General features: G+C 40.9%; 2 protein-coding genes across 5 annotated transcripts in view; both read right to left on the bottom strand.

Moving 5' to 3' along the window:
* The window catches only part of LOC143029730 (neurotactin-like), a 57,586-nt gene extending 44,787 nt beyond the window's left edge, over positions 1 to 12,799 (bottom strand). Inside the window, exons 1-2 of one of the 2 annotated variants that reach the window (XM_076192606.1) lie at positions 12,529 to 12,799; positions 1,102 to 1,205 (exon numbers count right to left, since the gene is read on the bottom strand). The gene's annotated coding sequence lies outside the window, so the exon portion shown is untranslated. The remainder of the gene's footprint in view (positions 1 to 1,101; positions 1,206 to 12,528) is intronic. The other variant, XM_076192605.1, reaches the window with a different exon arrangement.
* Positions 12,800 to 17,793: 4,994 nt separating this feature from the next.
* Positions 17,794 to 20,220, bottom strand: part of Ctl2 (Choline transporter-like 2) — a 68,443-nt gene continuing 66,016 nt past the window's right edge. For all 3 annotated transcript variants that reach the window (XM_076192602.1, XM_076192603.1, XM_076192604.1), the window contains one exon: positions 17,794 to 20,037. In XM_076192602.1, coding sequence (XP_076048717.1) covers positions 19,702 to 20,037 — 336 coding nt within the window. In that variant the 3' untranslated portion in view covers positions 17,794 to 19,701. The remainder of the gene's footprint in view (positions 20,038 to 20,220) is intronic.

Below are 20,220 nucleotides of genomic sequence, written 5' to 3'. Positions count from 1 at the left end.
GGTTCCAGGTTCGTCTAAACCCGGCGGCCACCGTCTTCGTGGCCTTTCGCAGGGCGCTGCAGATTTTCGTGCCTAGGGTCATTTGTAATCAGCGGACGATCTTCTTTTGTTTACGAAATAACTTTTGAGAACACATTTGACAAGGTGAATATACCAGTTTATTTCATTGTCTATCGGTGGGCGCATAAAACACATATTCACGTTTGTGCTCATCCTACACATAAAAATATATAGATATTATAAGGCTGTAATGCCTGCCACTTATTTTATCATTATTTATGTTTAATTTTTTATTAATTTACTGATAATTATGAATGATTATTATTTTATCATTTATTACTAATTATAATCTATTTTTGAGGTGCCAAGATAAGAGGGAGGGAAGAGGGTGGAGGGGAGTGGAATGTGATAGGGATGGAATGGGTGGGAGTGGTTTTATGCCTTTGTTTTTTGGCTACCTCCCTTATAACGAGGAAAAAAGCCTTTGATATATGTATCTATGTGTATAATCTATTTCTGTATCATTTATCATTATCTACTTATTCACCTTATTAGTTTATTTAATTTTGTTATTATTTTTTTGCATCCGCCCTACTGTAGATATGGACCAAATGGTCTCCTGTCGGCATGCTCTTCCTTTGTAATCCAATGTACGACGTTCTGTCGTGGACGGCACACAACGAAAAGTCGATACGTGTAAAACAAGCTTAGAAACAGCAAAGGAGATCGTGTACAAGGAGGCATAAACTACAGTAGACGGTTCCAGACGATTTTGCGCATAATATGTCTAGACCTTTCTGGCAGAACTGGAATACTACATCAAGACAGTCTTGAACAGGCACAATTTCTAAACAGTTAAGAGGAGCGTGTGTAACGCTTCTATTACACTAAATTGTACGACAAGGAGAGAAAAGAAGGTAACGACAGACCAAAAGATGGAACCGAGACCTCATACTGTAGAACAATACACTAATACGGAAGATCTAATTTCTAAATGACTAGTTCTACGATATCAACTAGAATCCAACTACCCTCAGGTCATCTAGAAACGCTTCGGTTCCCAAAACTACAGCAAAAACTGCTAAATGTATTACAGAATACCTAGTTTCAGCTTCATTTAGAAGTCTACTTGGATAGTCTATAACGTGTGAGTTCCCTGCTCCCGTCCTGCTGGTTAACTGCTCCTATTCCAACTCCAGACACTTCTGAAAATAACACAGAGGTTATGAAAACCAAGGAACGCTAGCACTGGTGTTGATGTTGAAGAACATTTTAAGAACCCTGGAGATCTCCTTTAGTCCCTGGTCCTAAGCGAGAGACAAAAATATAAATAAATAAATGAATAAATAAATAAAACATGAACAAAGAGCTGCAGAATCTTTCCTGTGCCGTCACAATAAAAGGGATTGAAAAATTGAAAACAGCAAAAATACTTATACATTCCATTACTCCGTTTGTAAACTTTGTCAACTGATGCTATTTCCTGTTTGGGATACGTTCATTGAACAGTGAGATGCCTCAACACAAAATGAAAAATAAAAACCCAAAAATGTATCATCGAAATATATATCTTCGTCAAATGAACGTGTTCAATCGAGTTCTTGATGTTCATTGTTCAGTAATCATTTCATCCACTTCGTGAAGTGACGAAAGGAAGCTGGCGCAACAGGACAAGGGCTTACTAGTGTGGTGCTTGTGTAGCTCATTCTTGCATCCATGTACCCGTATGAGGATTGATACGACAACATTCATAGTACACGAGCATGTGGGCAGTGTCTCAGCCAGCACATCCACAGGCACCAAAATTCTAGTCTTCGTCCGCTTATATATCGATTTTCACTTCCGCCCCCATGTCGAGGGCAAAGTTTCGTGACCTGTGTCCTTTATGAAGAATCATTCCCGCTTCGTCAAATTGCATTTCGCCAAATTTCCATTCCGTCAAAAACTTAACACAAGGCAGTTTGGTGAAATTTGATTTGGCAAAAAGTTTGGCGAAATTGGAAGTCGTCCCTCATGACATGAACGCGTGAGGAAATATATATTAAGTCCACCATTTCCACTAAGTGCTTATCACACTGATTGCAATGCATTCACGATGGACACAAATATAATTTGTAAAGGCACACAACACATGTAGAAATACGCAGTAAGGTAAACGAAATTAGGTATACTGGAGCTGAGGAGCAACTTGGAAATGGGTTTCAGAGCTTTAGCAAGATGTGTACAGAGGATGTATCAACGGCTGCCTGATGACATTAAGAGTAGTGGCAGTAAACACTCATCTGTTCACTGAATGCTACGACCTAAACGAAAGGAATGTTAGAAACAACTACAAATGCTAAAAAGAAGAAATAAGGAGGGGCTTTGCAAGGCGTTAGCTGTGGAGCGGGGCCCTAGTAATCGACACTTCACGTTAGCATATAAACGATGCGAAGAGCAAGGCTAGCGAACCAAAGACTTACTCTTCGCTCGAAGGCGTAGCAAGAGTGCGTGACGTCATCACTAAACCTCCCCCGAGGGACGACCTGGTGCTAAGATCTTGGGAGTAGACCCCTTTGCTCTAGCGACGCTCCCCGCTCCCCCTCCCCCCTCCCCGTCATAATGGGGAGCATACGCCGTGGACGCGTCGTTTCACTCGCACGCTAACGCCATTTCCCATCCAGCAAGATCCCACACAGTCCCTTTCCCATTCCAAGCAGGTCTCGGGTGCAGGGTCGTTGTCCCCTTCTCGGGGGTGCGAGGCCCAGGGGCAACGCAACCACCGCTTCCCCGGAGACCCAAAGTTCATTTGAAACCACCAAGCTTTACTTGTGTCCTTCTGAACCCCTCTACGCCTCCTCTGTACTCTGTAGCCAACTTCATCACATTTAACTTCCTCTATTCTTTCTTTCCGTTGCCCTCCGTTGATATTTCCTTTGCCACCTCTACTGACTCCACTTCCTCGGCCTGATGGTGTCCCCCCAAGGATATAAATGCTGGTTATCGCCGTCGTAATGTAATTTTCAACACAAATACAGAGACAGGGAGTATTGCGCAGTTATACACGTGGAGGGTGACTGACCCGAGATGTCTGTCAACCGGAGATTATTTTGAGACCTTGGCCCTTCTTACTAGGGAATCAGATTACCCCGTTGACAGTGTTTTGAATCGATAAGTATACCTCAGAAAGATGCACATTTTCTTATCACATAAAACTTAAAAAAAAAAAAAATGTAATCAACATACCAATGTTACTCTCAGTTACATACTCTGTGGGTTTCCCCTTCGTCTCCTCCATCAAAGGTTCCTTCGTGAAGATAATCTTCCGAGTGAGATCAACATCATGTGAAGGTGTCGAGACTGGACCCTACAAGCGCTCTTATCCTGTTTAATCAGTCAATCACTCTGAGTCCACTGCTGAACCGTTAAGCTATACTGGGCTGAGATGTATGACAATGGGAGAAAAAAAAAAAAAAAAAAAAAAAAAAAAAAAAAAAAACAAAAGGAGCAAAACCCGCCCACAAAACAACACGTAAAGACAAACAAAATATACATACTGCGTACAACGCATTCCATGTATATCATTTCACATACCATGTACCCACACCAAGAAACCCAAGTCCTTTCTAAATCACCACACGCATGCCACACACCCACATAAAGAGAATCATGGGTGTAGTGGTTAGCGTCTTAGGTTGTCACACTGCTGTGCCGAGTTCACACAGCACAAATGATTTACACTAATAATGCAAGCAATCAGTCCCTCTCGGCGACGGGGATATGTGTGTGTGTGTATCATACACCCAGCTTTGTAACAGTCGTCAATGTAAATACGGTTTCGTATGCCCCGGAAACAATCCTTGGCAACAAATGCACAATACACGCGACGAATGAACACGTACGCACGCACGCAGAGCCGCGCACGGTGTACGCGGGAAGTGGTTATTACGGTGGTCGGGGGCTGAAGAGGAAGCAGGTGTCGTCGTTGTCGTTGTTCTGTAGTTGGGGTTCAGTCAAGCTGCAGGACTGTGTTCGCGACAACGCAGCCGTGATTCTTCCTCACAAATCTGATTTTTCTCATCTCCTAACATCATAGCTGCATTTATAACAGCACATAATAGGAGTAATTATTGTAATATATTTAGATATAAATACTCGTAATTGCAGACCCTCGGGCAATATGAGCAACACGACAATTATTGATGACGTCACTATTTGCAGGTGTCCTGCGGCTGGAGAGAGAGAGAGAGAGATAGAGAGAGAGAGAGAGAGAGAGATAGATAGAGAGAGAGAGAGAGGACGTTACAATCTACAGGTAACGCTGTTTGGTGCGTAAGTCCTGGCAAGGGAATACACCAGGATGCATCACTTTGTGAGTTGTAGCGTATTTGTACTGCTTGCAGAGTTCACCATTACGTTGTATCGTCCTTATTTTTACACACACACACTTTTTCTCGTTCAAATAAAACTGTTGTAGCAGCCATGTTATAAATTTAAATATCCATCAGTACTGTCGAAATCCGTTGAACCCCTTCCATCACCGAAAGGGATGCGGATACTATAGCTGAACAAAACAGTATGACAATAGTGAGAGGAAAAGACAAAAGTAACATACTGTGCGGAAGGGCTTGAAACAGACGAATAACATCAAAACGTATCACACCCTACGTAGAGTATCATCAAAGTCCATATTGTTTCGGTCAGTTTTCAACGGTTTTCGAACATCAGGCCAACAGTTTCCGTCTTTTTTCATATCGTGACGTCCTTTCATATTTGCTTGTCCCTCGAAACTTTACAATACTTCTGAAGATGAAAGAAACATTCAACTCAATACTTCATTAATGCAAGTCTGAGTAATTGATTCAGTATTGGATATTGATGGGCCTATCTGACCTTTAAATACACCAATGTCCGTTTGCAATTAGAATGAATCAATCATGGGGTGGGGCGGGGGTGGAGGGAGAAGGGGGGAGACAGGCAGTCACGTCTGGGATGAGTCACTCCACCCAGTACGTCTGAACAAAAGTCTAACGGTTGTATTTTATAAACCTTTCGCCAGCCCTGGCGAACACTTGGCTTCCGTAGAAATTCAAATTTTACCGATTTCATTCGTGATATTTACGAGAATTACCAGCAGATTTTAAAAATGAAACATCAAACCAGATGAAATTAACAATACACCATGAGTAATTTCTAGCGAAATGTTTAGAAAATACGGACCTAAATCTGCTTCCATAGGGTTTTACTTAACGCCTTCATCTTTTTTTTTTTTAGTTCGCAGATCCATCGCTATATGCACGGTTACTTTTCTTCTGAAGCTCTGACTGATTATCTGAAGAGTATTATTCAGTTTGTATTCATAAAGGGAGACTGAATTTCCCTCTTGGGCTTTCCCGGAAAGGGATTTTCGAGAAGAATCTCCGTGATATTTCGATTTCAAAATTAGGTCATTTCCGTTTGTCTCCTGAATAATGTGTATTTCGATATAAAAAGGTGAATATATCTCTCAACATTCTCGTTATATGCAACAAACTGGTACTCAGACTGGTCCTTATCAATCACAATTGTTTGGTTTTTTATTTCACCCAGGGAAGCAATGTACACGTGTATGCACATCCATACGTATATTCACCTTACTGGTGCTTGCTATTGATGTTTGCATAATTGAACATTTCATGTAGTATCTGTGTCTTTGTATTAGAAATATGTTTTGGATTTTGTTTCATTTGGATGTTTATTTTATTCCAGCGAATTGTAAAACGTGCGCAATTGGAAATGTTCATTGATTGGTTGAATGTACTAGGCTGAATCTGACCACAAATTTTTCTTACGACCAAGTCATTCTCCGAACGTTTGTTCAACGTCTGCCGAAGGACACATCGAGCTAAGTATGCAAAAATGCATTCGGGAGACGAATTTTAAACCACTCTTGAACGTTGTCCTTTATCTTGCTTCAAGCTAGTACAATCGCTGGTTATGAAAACTGCATGCCACGGGTGTGTGTTTATGAGTTTCATGGGTCTGAATCAGACTCACAGCATCCCGTGAGTTCCTTTTTTATCCTTCGTTCAACTCAAATAATATTAAGCCTTGAGGCCCAGATGCATAAGAGTGAAATTCAACACGACACGTCTTAGTGTCAGAGTGCCTCTTTTCGTGTGAGTGCGTGGGATGCTTGTGTTTATGTAATCGTGATGTGATGTGTATTTGTGTGTGATTTTTTTTGTGGGCGTACGTGTTCCCTTTCATGCGTATTCACGTCTTAACATGTTATTGTTATTTTTCTTCTCGAAGTCATTTGTCGATTGGAAGTAGTGATTTACTGACAGTTACATTAAAAACTTAGTAAATGTAAATTTCTGAACGCCCTTCTCTTTTGAAGGGATTTTTGGATACTAGCCTATAACAACAATAACAGTGGTGGTCGTGTGGGAAGGGCTGATGGCTGGTAATTGACATGGAACTGCCTAATGTAGGGCTTATGGTCTTTTGCAGTCTTCTTCAGCCTTATGTTCTTGTCCACTAATCCCATCAGTACTCGGTCTCCGAATCATGCCAAGACATCTTTATCAACCTCGATTTTTTTTCGCATCAGAACTTATAACCGGTGACATAACCACAATACAAGCAATAGTGCCTGTTACTCTAGTAATGCGAGTTTTACTTGATTAAACTACTAGTTTTTTGGAGTATACACACACACACACACACATATATGTATATATGTGAAAAACTGATTCTCACTGCTTCGGACGCACTAGCATCGCGTGGGTGGCCCCCTACTCGAGAGGAGCGAAACCATAACATAATTAAATTTTGCTAGGGTTCGGCTTTTTCTAAAAGCCCTTATCGAAGGACTAAATACATCACATGACACCAGTGACCCCTTCCTGCAGTATGATTGGCCAAATGTGTTTTAGTGTTTTGTCCATAGCCAATCATGTACATCCTAAGATGATGCATACAGCCCTAGAAGGAGGTGCCTAGCAATACCGAGGTATCCTGATTTGGATATAGAAGGAAATCAGTCTTTAGGCAGCTGCTCCAAACATCACGTCAATTATAAGGCAAGTAGTACAACTTCTGAACTCCCACAAAACAACACACGCACTCTAGCATTCTTAATAAACAAAGAAACTTAGACCATTGGTTTGTTCTCTTACCCTAGTGAAAACCTAAGTTAGCAACCCTCTGGAGGCATAGCCTCGCGCTGAGGACGGAGTGCGACATATACATACATGTATATATATATATATATATAAATATATATATATATATATATATATATATATATATATATATATATATAGTCTCCAGCGTGTGTGTATGTGTATGTAAGGAGGTTGGCCACGGTAGGAACACAGTGACGGCATTTTTGTCCTCTCCCAGCAAGAGCATGGGAACAGAAGAGGTGTCCCGGAAGTAGCACATGGTATATTTAAGAACAGTGAAGGGCTAGGGAAAAAAAAAAAAAAAAAAAAAAAAAAATATATATATATATATATATATGTGTGTGTGTGTGTGTGTGTTTGTGTGTGTGTAAATTTGTCTCTGAACATGAAAGAATGCTGCATGGATCTGGTCGGTAAGTCAACCCCTAAATCCTCCAATGCATTGACTCCAAATAACTATGCAGTCAGCACCCTCAGCACGGGGTAAGGGGGAAAAGTGGAAATACAAAATATGATTTTGAAAATAGGGCTCCGAAATTATTTGGTTGAGCTGAAACCCCTGCCTTAGGGTGGAGCAGAGCAATTTATAATCCAAGGAAAGAGGAGAATTTTGAGAGAGAGAGAGAGAGAGAGCAACTTCCGAGGTATAACGGACTGATATCCAGTTTGGAAAACCTACCGGGAGAGAAATCCGCGAGTTTTGGACCAAAAACCTGCAATAATGGATGCGGGGTGTGATTGATGCGTTGCTCTCTGAAAGTGTTTTGACACAAGTGGGAAGATGGAGCCTAGGTTAAGGGAAATGTTGCGCGAGACGAAAGGTTAAGCTACAAGCACACACATATGTTGTCTACTGCACTACAGCCGCACCCTTTCTATTGTACAGCAGTGAAGAGTTGAGGCGAAGTCTGCCTTGTTGCATTTCGTTGGCGACAAGGACCCAAGCTGCGAATATTTCGAGTCCTTTGTGATTGGCGGGCGTCTGCCACTAACCTTTGCATTTACCCTTTTGTCCCTTCGTACCCTGATTACTTATTCAGAATTTATGTCGACCTTTGCCGGGGACCCTTCCTGTCACCTTTATCCTGACCAATAGCTACCCTGACATTAACCAGATTTTGTCTTCTATCTGAACTTTGGTCTTCCACCAAGATTCCCAGACCAGCACTGTGACCTCCACACGCCTTGGCTAATCTCGGAAATAAATACGGACAAACATATACGATTTGGTTTAACGTGATAAACTCCCCCCTATCGGAAGGCTAGGACGGTGCCCCTCACAGAGGACTTTGTGGCGTGGGGTTTAATGAACTATGCCCTTAGTTCAACTCGCTGGTGCCAGGATTCGAACTATCACAACCTTCACCGCAAATAACGACGACCTAAATAGCTCGGCCGGTGAGTTTCCTAAGCTTATGAGAGATAGTTAATGCTTTATTAGTTGAACCATCTCGCCAGGGAGGTTGACTTTAGGTGAATAAAATCACCTGGCGGCAGTTAGAAGGAACTACAAAGAACTCAAAACGTAAGGAAAAGGTTACTACATGCTTTGGGCTGAAATACCATGCATATTGTGTTTAACTGTTCCTATATTTAATAATACAAGTAATGTTATCAATATATAACAAACTAATTGCAACTGTTCATAATCATTTTGATTTATACGACTGACTCAGCAGACAAAATTATAATAAATTACGACAATCAATATTGGGAAGTATAATTTCCTTGTGGTTCTGCTGCTCACACGAACTTTAGTTTACAGAAGTTTACATGAGTTACCTATGGTGCCAAAGGTCCTTACCCCTTACAAGGGTGTGGCTTTTTCATATCACACACTCGCATTATACACAATTAAGACCCATTCAACCACCCCTCCATCGCTCACTGCTGAGGCCCAGTGTAATATGTAATGCAGCGAGGCACAGCTCTATCACAGTGGGGCCCGGCAGACTTTGACACACACACACACACAGGCGTGCGTGTGCCTACTATATATCCACAAGATTGTGGGCAAGACATAGACTTGGCTAACATCAGAGTCGATTTTCACCATTTCAACAGAGAGAGGGAGATAGAGAGAGGGGGGAGGGAGAGACAGGAAGAGAGTGAGAGAGAAAACGCTTAATCCTGTCCTAGATAAGAATATGCTGCGGCGGTGTGGTTCCTGGACAAATTAAAAGATACACGATAAAATCGGAAGAACACAAATAGTAACAACCAAATTGCTCCCCAGGGTTGCAGACAAACGACGTGGTAAGGTTGGCAGAGAAAACGCCATTTGTAGGCGAAGTCTTTATTGATTGTACAACGTGTCGTTCGTTGGAGCTTTTTAAAGTACAGGAAAGGCTTCGACAAGCGGAACGTTGGAAGCCTCGTTGTCATATAGTGTTTTATCAGTCAAACCTGTCGGGAGTTGTTATCTTTGAACGAGATCAGCCGACAGGGAAAGCACCATACAACGTTTCTCTCATTAGAACTTTATCAAGCACTTGATAAAAATCGAACGAGTTGAATGTCATACTAATAAAAGACTTCGTTTTCAAATGTTGCTTTTCCTGACTGACTTTCCAGCAATTGTCTCTCTTTCAAGATCATCCGTATTGGACCAGCCATCATTGAAAGAAAGAAGAGGAAGAGGCGACCTGATTTAGGTGTTAGATCATTGAAGAGAATGGATAAAACCATTCCCTTCACGAGATTATGGTGAAAAAATGGAATATATCAACAAACCGTTTTTGGATACTAATGCACCAACCCCCCAAAATAAATAAATAAAGTTGATCGACAGAGAGAAAACGGTATCCTACAAACGTGGCTCCTTTGCACAATTAGGTAAGCAGGGAGAGAGAGAGAGAGAGAGAGAGAGAGAGAGAGAGAGAGAGAGAGAGAGAGAGAGAGAGAGAGAGAGAGAGAGAGAGAGAAGGGAGAGAGGGAGGGAGATAGAGACATTGGGGTGGGGGTAGCATTTGTAACGGTGATGTAGTCCCACCTGCTCACATCCTGTGTACTCCGTTTCCGGCACACACCATTACTGGATTATGGATAATTAGTCGTTATATCAGTCTATCAAATCAGCTATTAGAACTCCACAGCTGAACAAAGACCCAGCGTCTGCCACGAACAGCACGACTGTGCTAAGCTTTGCCACCTCACTCCTGCGAACTTCTCTGTGGTCTCTTCACCATTTGCCAGGTCCTCATCTTCCATGCTTCCCAACTTCTTTCTGGCCAACTTCCCTGGTTAATTCCACTAACCACCTTTACAATATATTTCACTCCTGTCTGTTTTGTCATCTTGCCCTCTTCCTTTCAGCGTTATTCCCAGCAATGGTCACTCCAATCTTCTCTGTGGACTCCTGACCTATGTCTCCATCGCCATCATTAGAAACGGGTGATGAGTTACTCAGCGTCGCCTCATTCGCAAAGGCACCGATAATTGCAGACATGCATCCGTCCCGTGCATGATGTCTGCATGACACAGTACCCTAATTCAAGATCTGAACCGCCCGTGGCCGAGTGGTGGTCCTCAAGCTCCTTCCCGCGCAAGAATATACACACGCATATATATATATATATATATATATATATATATATATATATATATATATATATATATATATATATATATATATATATATGTGTGTGTGTGTGTGTGTGTGTGTGTGTGTGTGTGTGTGTGTGTGTGTGTTTACGAAGTCTATTCGGGATTTACGCTCAGAAACCGTAATAAACGTCTTCATAAGGAGAGGGATGGAAGATGACAATAAGTAAATAGACAAATAAATAAAAATGAGTGAAAGGTATTCGATTCTGTTCAAAGAGCGTGCAATAGTTCGTTCTTTGCCTGAACAGGATCTTTCATTTTTTCATGTTAAAAATTTCTCCAGACAAAAATTTACACAAAATTCGCAAGACCATAACTTTAGTTACAGTACGATACAAGTCAGTAAAAATAAATAAATAGAAAAAAATATTAAACAAAAGTGATACGGTAAACCAATCTAATTGTGGTATTTTCCCTCAAGTGAATAAAAATCACAGCCAAAACGAATACATAAAACCTGAAACTCGGCCACAGAATTGAGACTGAATACCCAAATTATGCCCCACTCCCCCAAGGTGTAAGAAATCAACTGACATCGGCCAGACTCGAATGTGAAATGCGCCCAAATGGTGTGGAGGTGGGGAGAAGTTTCCCTTAGCTGAATAAAATCACCAGTGCAGGACCGCTGGCCTAGCCCCTCTAACTACGGGTGGAGCTCCTTTGAAGTACTGAATAAAATTCCTAAGTCCCCATAGGATCGAAAAGGTTAATCTAGCAGTTTTCGAGGTTGTCCTCTGGGACTATTCCTTTCATTCATTGGATTCCTCTTTAGCTGAATAAAATCTTGCATGTATGGTATCTTTATTTATGATGACTTCTCACTTCAAGATAACAGCTATGGAATCTTTTCCTATTAGGTTTGCATTTTTTCAGCACGGAATTCAAAACAGTAAGTTGAACACGTTATTTCTCGAGTTCAGCATTACATACCAGTGCTACACAGCACCAAACTGCAGTCATAGATAAATAAAAATTTATATATACAGAAATTTGATCCAAATCAAGATGAATCACCCTCCAAAATGAATATGATTCACGCTATTCCCAGAGAAAGAACGCCATCACCGTCAGAGTATATCTCATGTTCTTCAAACTGTCATCGACGTCAATGGCTTGAGAGACGTTGTGACGTCATGGTGATGACGGCGATCCGTGATGGAAAGTGTGTTTGCTCTGCCCTGTAACCCCACCCCCCGCGACCCTTTGTAATCTTCTGGAGCCATCTGTAGACTCCTCCGCCTAGACGTCGTTATGGCCACCTGGTGCAAAATTTCCTTCGGGCCATTCAGTTGCCAATAATATCTGAGTCACTGGTAATAAAGGCAACAAACAAGACCAAATAGACTATGACATGTGTGCAACGATGATAGTAATACCAATAATGATGATAATAATAATAATAATAATAATAATAATAATAATAATAATAATAATAATAATAATAAATAATAATAACAATAATAATTTAATTACAATAAATCAAATGGCATAAGGAAACATTCCATGCTTGGTTTGGTTTTCCCGTCACGGAAAGTATGCGTGTGCGTGTGCACTGTTATGCTCTCTTCCCCGCCAGAACTCTGCCAATACAAGTCACGATTGTCTGACCTCTTATTAGCTTGGGAGATGAGCGCTTCAGTGAACGACTGAGGTTCTATCCATTTCCGTCAATGGACAGAACCGTGCAGCGAAAGGACAGTGCTGCAGTACAAAAAAAAAAAACACTGTTAAAACAGTGGCTCACAACTGAACCTTGGCGAGGACAACTTACCTTGTACGACAGTCGTAGATTTGTTTCCTTTGCCCCTGTAAGCTTCAGGTTTGGCAACTCCAACACAAGCCACAACCGGTTGGGAGATGCATGGTCAACCAAACATTAAAATGGGGGCTCACATATTCGCAGGGTTATGGTAAGGACTCGAATTCACACCCACACCCACACCCACATACACTCACACACACACACATATGCATGTATACGCCCAACACCACCCCTCTCGAGCGACAGTAACGCCCACCACAACCGTCACTGGGAGGCGAGAAGCCGCACTGCCGCAGAATCACGGATTCGCCATACTCGCACTGTCTCTTTCCCCACACCCGAACTATCAACATTTTCAACTTTGCTTGAGAGGGCTCAGTTCTCTTATATTTTCTTGCCCAGGGATTATGTGCGGAGAACAGAGGCGTGGTAATGATTTCCTTTGAAGTAATTCCCACTAGTATTTGAAGCAGATTACATGCTCATTCCAGAAATCGTACGTCAGGCGCCGTCTGGTTGTCAGCGTGTTTGCCCAATGTCACACTGCGCATGCGTAATTATCGTACACATCCATAATATTTTTCTTATGTTTACAGGTTGAATTCGGAATATACAAGAATATAATGATGTATCACTTATTTATAATTCTCGATTTCATTGGAGATATGTAGTGTTTTTTAAAGTATTTAAATACGTAAAGAAATGTTGTGAAGAGGAAATGTGCTGGAAATGGCGCGCAGTTTGTCTATGGCTTTGAATTGATACCAATTTGTATGATAAATTTCCTCTCGTGTATACATGGAACATGCATGCTGCATTTTTGTTTGGTTTGAAGAGGATCGTTTCACATTTTTATTGGTGTATACAGTCGATCCTTAATAGCAGTGTTGACATTTTAATTTGTAGACACACGTGCTTTCCGTTTTCCACGAGTGATCTTATTTGACATGCGAGCGAAAAAGAGCAAAGTTTTCGTCGAGTTGTCAAGTAAAACTAACCACCCCTATCCACCTGTAAAACACATGTGAGGGAGGGGTGAATTGTAGCTTGTATGAAAGGAAGTTGGAAAGGGAGAAATAGTGCATCAAAACAGCGAGTTCCAGACTTTTACCTACAGAAACTCTGATGGTCAGGAACATCGATAACTGTAGTTTTGCAGCGCTTAGCAAAAAATATTTCTGCATTTTCTTTCAGAGATAGATGGAAACTAAAAATAATGACGTCAGGGCGAGGGCTTGTGAGTTTTTTCTAGAGGTTTTCGAACAGAGGGTGATCAGCTGGAGGATGGCAAATGACACCCTCCCATCTGCGGTAATACATGAACCCCTTCCGGAATTGGTGTAATCAAATGTATTCATTCTGGTTACCGTAAAACGATTTAAATCAAATTATAATTATCATCATCGATATTATGTTTTATCATTATAATTATTGTTTTATCCACGTAGATTCTTAGGAATACTTGCTCCGTTATAGATAGAAATACCACAAATATGAAATACATCTCTGCAACGACACGATATTATCCACAAGGATAGAAACATTGATGAAATGTCGACACGTGTTTTAATTTTGGCTGTGGAAATCTACTTCTATATAATTTTTTCATTACTTCACATTTATTAGTTAATTTTTTATAATAATTATTTTCCGCTTATTTTGTTGGATGCGTGGCCCAATGTGCAGTATTCCTGGCCCGGGCGCTGGAAGGCCAGAGTTCGATACTCGATAAATGCGATTGTGCGAGTCGCACTTTTGATGGCTTCCCAACCCCTCTCTGCAATGGCAGACAAGAGAGGTGTCATTGCCCAATGTCGCACTTCACTGCTAACACCTAATCGATATGATCGACTTGATAACACAAATTCAGACATTTACAACCACGGTTGTCCCAACACGTGCACGTCGCACCAACCAACCTCACCAAGCCGGACTATCAAGCCACCATATAGAGGGTACACAGGCTGCACTGTCACTCCAGGGGATGGGCCGGTGGTCTTGCAGGGGGAGGAGCAAATGGCCGTTTCTCATGAGAATGGCGAAAATAGCAGTAACTGTTAAGGATACCTTTTTTGTGTATTTAGGTCGAGAGTATGTTTGGCTTGTCTTTTTTTCCACGTTTTCTTTGGTGACAGCTCCCGTCAAAATGTTTAATTAATTTCTTCCCTTTACATTCCTTCAGATATTTGTATATGAAAATGTATTTAAGTGGATTTATCGTTATTTCCTGTGCATTTGTGAATGTGGTGGAAATTACTTAAGATATACTTATTTTCCAAACTTAATTTGTCTCGTATCGTGTTTTGAAGAGACTCGACCGATTTACATGAAGGTGACGTGTCCGAGAGGGAAGACTAATTAATGTTTCTATATTGGTTGATCTCATCGTGTGTGTGTGAGATTTGTATGTGTGTAGATTTGTATGTGTGTAGATTTGTGTGTGTGTAGATTTGTCTCCTCATCCCTTTGTCCACCCCTCTCACTCTCCGTCTCCCTCGCGCTCTCTCCCGGTCCCTCCCTTCATCCTTGTTCTTTCTCACTCCTGACCCTCTTTCTCTCCTCTCCATTAATCTCTCCCTTCCACTTTATTTTTCTTTTCCCTTCCTCTTTATCACGCACTTCCTCTTGTTTCTCAGAACACCCAAATACTGTACAAACCACACCTAACAGACTGAACCCTGTAAAAGTGTTAGTTATGCATGTTACTAGGGCCCGTGCAGTGTGTGGGGGGGTGTGTGCTGGGGGTGCCCGAGCACCTGCCCCTTTGCCCTGTGCCCCCTTCACAAAAATATATAGAAATGAATGAAAAATTATTTCTCTCAGGCTTTTTCCATTTTCTTACCATTCAGAAATTATACATACATATACCAAGGCTTTTTCGCCCTTACAAGGGAGGTAGCCAAAAAGAAAAAGGCATAAAACCATTCCCACCCATTCCATTTCTAAATACACTCCACCCTCCCTCTTATCTTAGCGCCTCCTGGATGACGGGTCATCCCTGCACCTTGTCCACTGCCCTGGGTCAGAGGCAGTGTCGCAAGACACAGCACATCCACAGCAAGGCTGCTTCATTAAATCGGCAACCCCCCCTCTCTGTCCCCCAATGCAGAATAGGAGAAGACGGGGAGAAATCCCTTCGGGCTGAGTCAAAATTTTCTCACACATACTCCCTCACTCCCCATCCATTTCACCTCATGTATCACAGCACCATCCATATACAACCATTCTCCATTCACCCATCTTCTGTCCTCTCCCATCCTTCCTCAACAGACATTCCCCTCTTCCCCAAAGCCCCCTTCACCCCATCCATCCATCTCATCCTAGGATGCCCCATCATGTTCACTCCTTCCACATCTGCCTTCCATACCTCTTTCACTAGTCTTTCTTCACTCATTCTTTCCATGTGTCCAAACCATCCTAATACTCTTTCATCAACCCTATCTCCCAACTCCCTTTCCACCCCTGTTCTCCTCATTTCTCACTCTATCGAGCCTAGTAACCCCATCATACTTCTTAGACACCTCATCTCGAACACATTCAAATTCTTTCTTATGTTCCATGTTTCTGCTCCATACAGTGCTGTTGGCACAATCACTCCTTCATACAGTCTCCTCTTAGCATCCATTCCCAAATATCTATTCCTCATTACACTTTTTAATCCACCAAGGCATTTACTCACTTCTCTCAATCTACATTCTACCTCCACCTCCACTCCACCCTTTCCTGCCACATTTGCACCCAAGTATCTAAAACTATCCACTTCCTCCAGTTGCTCTCCCTTAATGCTCACTTCCAGTGTGCTGCCACTTTCACCCCTTGTACATCTCATCACCTTACTTTCACCCAATTTTATCTTCAATTTTTTTTATTTCACACACTCTCCCAAACTCTGTCACCAACTTCCTCAATCCCTCCTCTGATCCTGTTACAAGTGCAGTGTCGTCCACAAACAACAGCTGGCTCACCTCCCACTTTTCTCCATTTTCTTTAACCATCTCCAATCCCTGACCCACCCTATCCATATATAAGTTGAACAGCCATGGTGACATAACACATCCCTGATGAAGTCCCAACTTTACCTCGAACCACTCACTCTCTCCATTTCTAATCCTGACACATGCTCTACTACTCTCGTAAAACTCTTGACAACTCCTACTAGAAGCTTTCCTCCTATCCCATGTATACGCAAAACCTCCCACAGTGCCTTCCTGTCTACCCTGTCATAAGCCTTTTCCAGATCCATAAAAGCCCAAAAAACATCCTTACCTTTTCCTATAGCTTTCTCACATATCTGTCTTACCACAAAAATCTGATCTACACAACCTCGACCTGTCCTAAATCCACACTGTTCCTGACGAATTACTCCCTCTGTTCCTCTCCTAATCCTCTCAATCAAGATCCTCCCATAAGCCTTCCCAACTACACTTAACAAGCTAATCCCTCTGAAACTACTACACTTACAATTGTCCCTTTTCCCTTGTAAAGTGGAACTATACAGGCACTCCTCCAGTCCTCCGGCACTCTACCCTCTCTCCAGCAAGCATTAAATAACTTCACCAGGCAGTCCACCAACAATGTACCTCCTTTTTTTAGACATTCTGCATGGCATCCATCCAGACCAGGTGCCTTACCTGCTCTCATCATCTTACAACTGCCTTGACTTCATCCTTCCTTTTTTCTCCTCCATTTTCCTCACTCATCACTCTCATTTTCTTAGCACTTCCCACTGCAACTATCTTTTCCTCCATCCTCCTTCACATTTAGCAACTCTCTAAAATACTCTGCCCATCTTCCACTTACTGCCTTCACTTCCATTATCATCTCACCATCTGCACCTTTTACCTTTTCTTCTCTACTCGATTCGCCTCCCCTTCCTCTCTTAATTTCTTTCCAAAACATCTTTTTATAATGTGTAAAATGGTGTTGCACAGAGTTTACACACACACACACACACACGAGTAATACAAAAGAGTGAAGTGCCCAATTTCCAGCCCAAAGCACCTGCCCCTTGCAGTGTCTGTGCACATTACTGATGTCACTCACCAGTGCACTAGAAAACTTCTTTCCTGAAAGTGCACCAACAACCTCAATATCCATTCTTTTGCAAAAACTCCCTTATACAGTACAGATACTTCACTTGACAGCCAGCTAACCCATGTGCCTTACCAGCATTTATCTCATTATGCTTTTTGGAGGATTAACAGATATATGTTCAAGTGTGAATGGGTGTGGTAAAGAAACAACTATGGGGAAATGTAAACTGATAAACAGTAACAATGGAATATTGTTTATTAAAATTTTTACAGTTACAGTCCATGTACAAAACAATATTACAATGAGACAAAGGCATGAGAGAATAATTTTCCACATAGCAAGTGAGGTTAGGCAGTGCTTTTCTGCGAACCTCAGCTAGAAACTGTGCAATGCTCGTCTTGATTCTTGTCCTTAATACTAAATGGCAAAAATATCAATCTTATACAAAATGGCATTTAGAAAAGAGGCTTGAATGAAAATTCAGGAAAAGCTACATTTGAGCTGAAATCTTGTTACAAATAAACTGTATAATTACTTCTGACCAGCATAGTTAATCAGAAATACTATATCTGTAGAATGTATTTCAACATCCATATATATGTTGAAGATGTCTTTACACGAACAATTATTTTGCCAGAGCTAAATATACAGAAATTTGTGCTGTAACATGTACAATAAAATAATCCTTTTCATAGAAAATTAATAAATCACATGCCAAGCCACCCTGGCTAATTTAAAGACTATAGCATAATAAATTACTAATAGGTCTTTCTTAAAATGAAATGTGTCGTAATTGTGAATACAGACGCTCCTCTACTTACGTTCATTCGTTTTACGTTTTTTCGATTTTATATTTGAACTGACTGTAATTTTTTTTTTTTTTAGTGAATTTTTTAGTTTAGCGCGCTCTCTGTAGTTCAAACGATACTTACGCATGTCGCTGCGTCCATTGTTTACATGGCACAAACGACAGACTGAACGTGCCTTGCCTCATCCTCCTCCTCCTCCTCCACCATCTCAATTTATGTTGCTTGAATTTAATTTATTTGAAATTAATGTTATTATTTTACAATGTTATGTGTATAATTAATGATTTAGGGGTGTTTTATAAGATACGGTAATAGAATTTACGGATGTATAGTACAGTAACAACTTACGTTCGGCCGTTCGGAACGTAACTAAAACGTAAGTTGAGGAGCGTCTGTATAGACCTTTACCTTGAAAATAATCAGGCTATAGTTTGTGATCTGAGAATGTAACAAAACTGAACTTGTTTTGACCAAGTTCTTGTAGAGGGAGGGATGGGGGGAGGGAAGGAGGGAGAGAGAAAGAAAAAGAAGAAAAGAAATAAAAGAAAAGAAAAAAAAGGAGAGAGAGAGAGAGAGAGAACAAAAACCTGACAGTGTTATATATATAAAATAGCTTTGACCCTGGGCAAAACAGATTTCCCTTTTAAGTCCAATGTTCAATCAAGTGGATAAAATATTCATTAGACTAAACCAAAGTTTTATAGATGGCTACTACTTGTGCTAGTAAGCTTATACAAAAATAATCAGATCAATGTTTCAACAGAACATTCTATAATTAGTATTATACAACTTGTTTGAGCTGAAAATGCTGTATATGAAATGCCAACTTAATGTTTTCCAAGCATTTCACTGTTTAAATGGAAACTCTTAATGAACTTGTGTTCATGCATGAGAGAAATGTAATTCTTAAATGTTGACTGTATATAGCTATGATGAATTTCCTGTATGGATTATAAAATTCTATCTATTCTGATGCCCTAATTGTACTTAGTCTACAATAAAGGAGGAATTCCAGAGCTAAATATATATTTGACTATTCCACCCTTTTCTAGGCACAGGGCACCCACTTCTAATGATTCAAAAGCCTTACTTTACCAATCAAATGTCAACATAACATGTGTATTTCCACTTGGCTAAAACCATGAAACCTTGTTCACCTGAGGGTCCCTACCTCAGCTGAATAAAATATGTTGACATTTGCTAGAACATTCTTTTCGTTCTACCAATGATGAAAGTGATACATACTGGTATCTTTTCCACCTGAAATCATTACTTAGAAGAAAATCAAAATATGCCACTGTACCAAAAGGATAATCTCCACTGAGGTTCTTTGGCATTCCTAATCCTCCTTATTTGCAAACTTGTTCTTCTTGTCCAAAATCTTCATGAGGTCTTTACTCATATAATATGGTTTGTCAGGTGTCCCATCATTCCTTTCACAATCTTCTAGGAAGCAAAGGCAGATTGTGTCAACTGCCATTGCATATACAGAAAAGAATGCACTAGCAATGAAGAATGTGCCCAGGGTGATAATAATGACAGGGGTGAGGTAGTAGTTCATCTCTGGTAAGTGGGATTTGACCTCTTTGATATCCCCTGAGAAAATAAAGAAGGAGGCAATACCTACAGATCCCACTACCACCATCTTCCCAATGAATAGCAGGAAGTCAGTTACCTGAAAAGAAAATGTTCACAATAGGTTGATTATCTGCTCCCTGTTCCAGCCCCTTTTCTTTCTGTACCATCACCCTACAATACACATATTACACAAATTTACACATACTAAAACATTTCTTCCCCCTTGCATTGGGGAAGAGGCCTTTTAGTATGTGTAAGTGGAAAAATAAACAGTCTTTAC

Source organism: Oratosquilla oratoria, chromosome 11 (assembly GCF_046742065.1).
Source record: "Oratosquilla oratoria isolate Oo_2021 chromosome 11, ASM4674206v1, whole genome shotgun sequence".
Taxonomy (NCBI): domain Eukaryota; kingdom Metazoa; phylum Arthropoda; class Malacostraca; order Stomatopoda; family Squillidae; genus Oratosquilla; species Oratosquilla oratoria.
The sequence above is the reverse complement of the archived record's forward strand: the minus strand, read 5'-3'. Positions and strand labels throughout refer to the sequence as shown.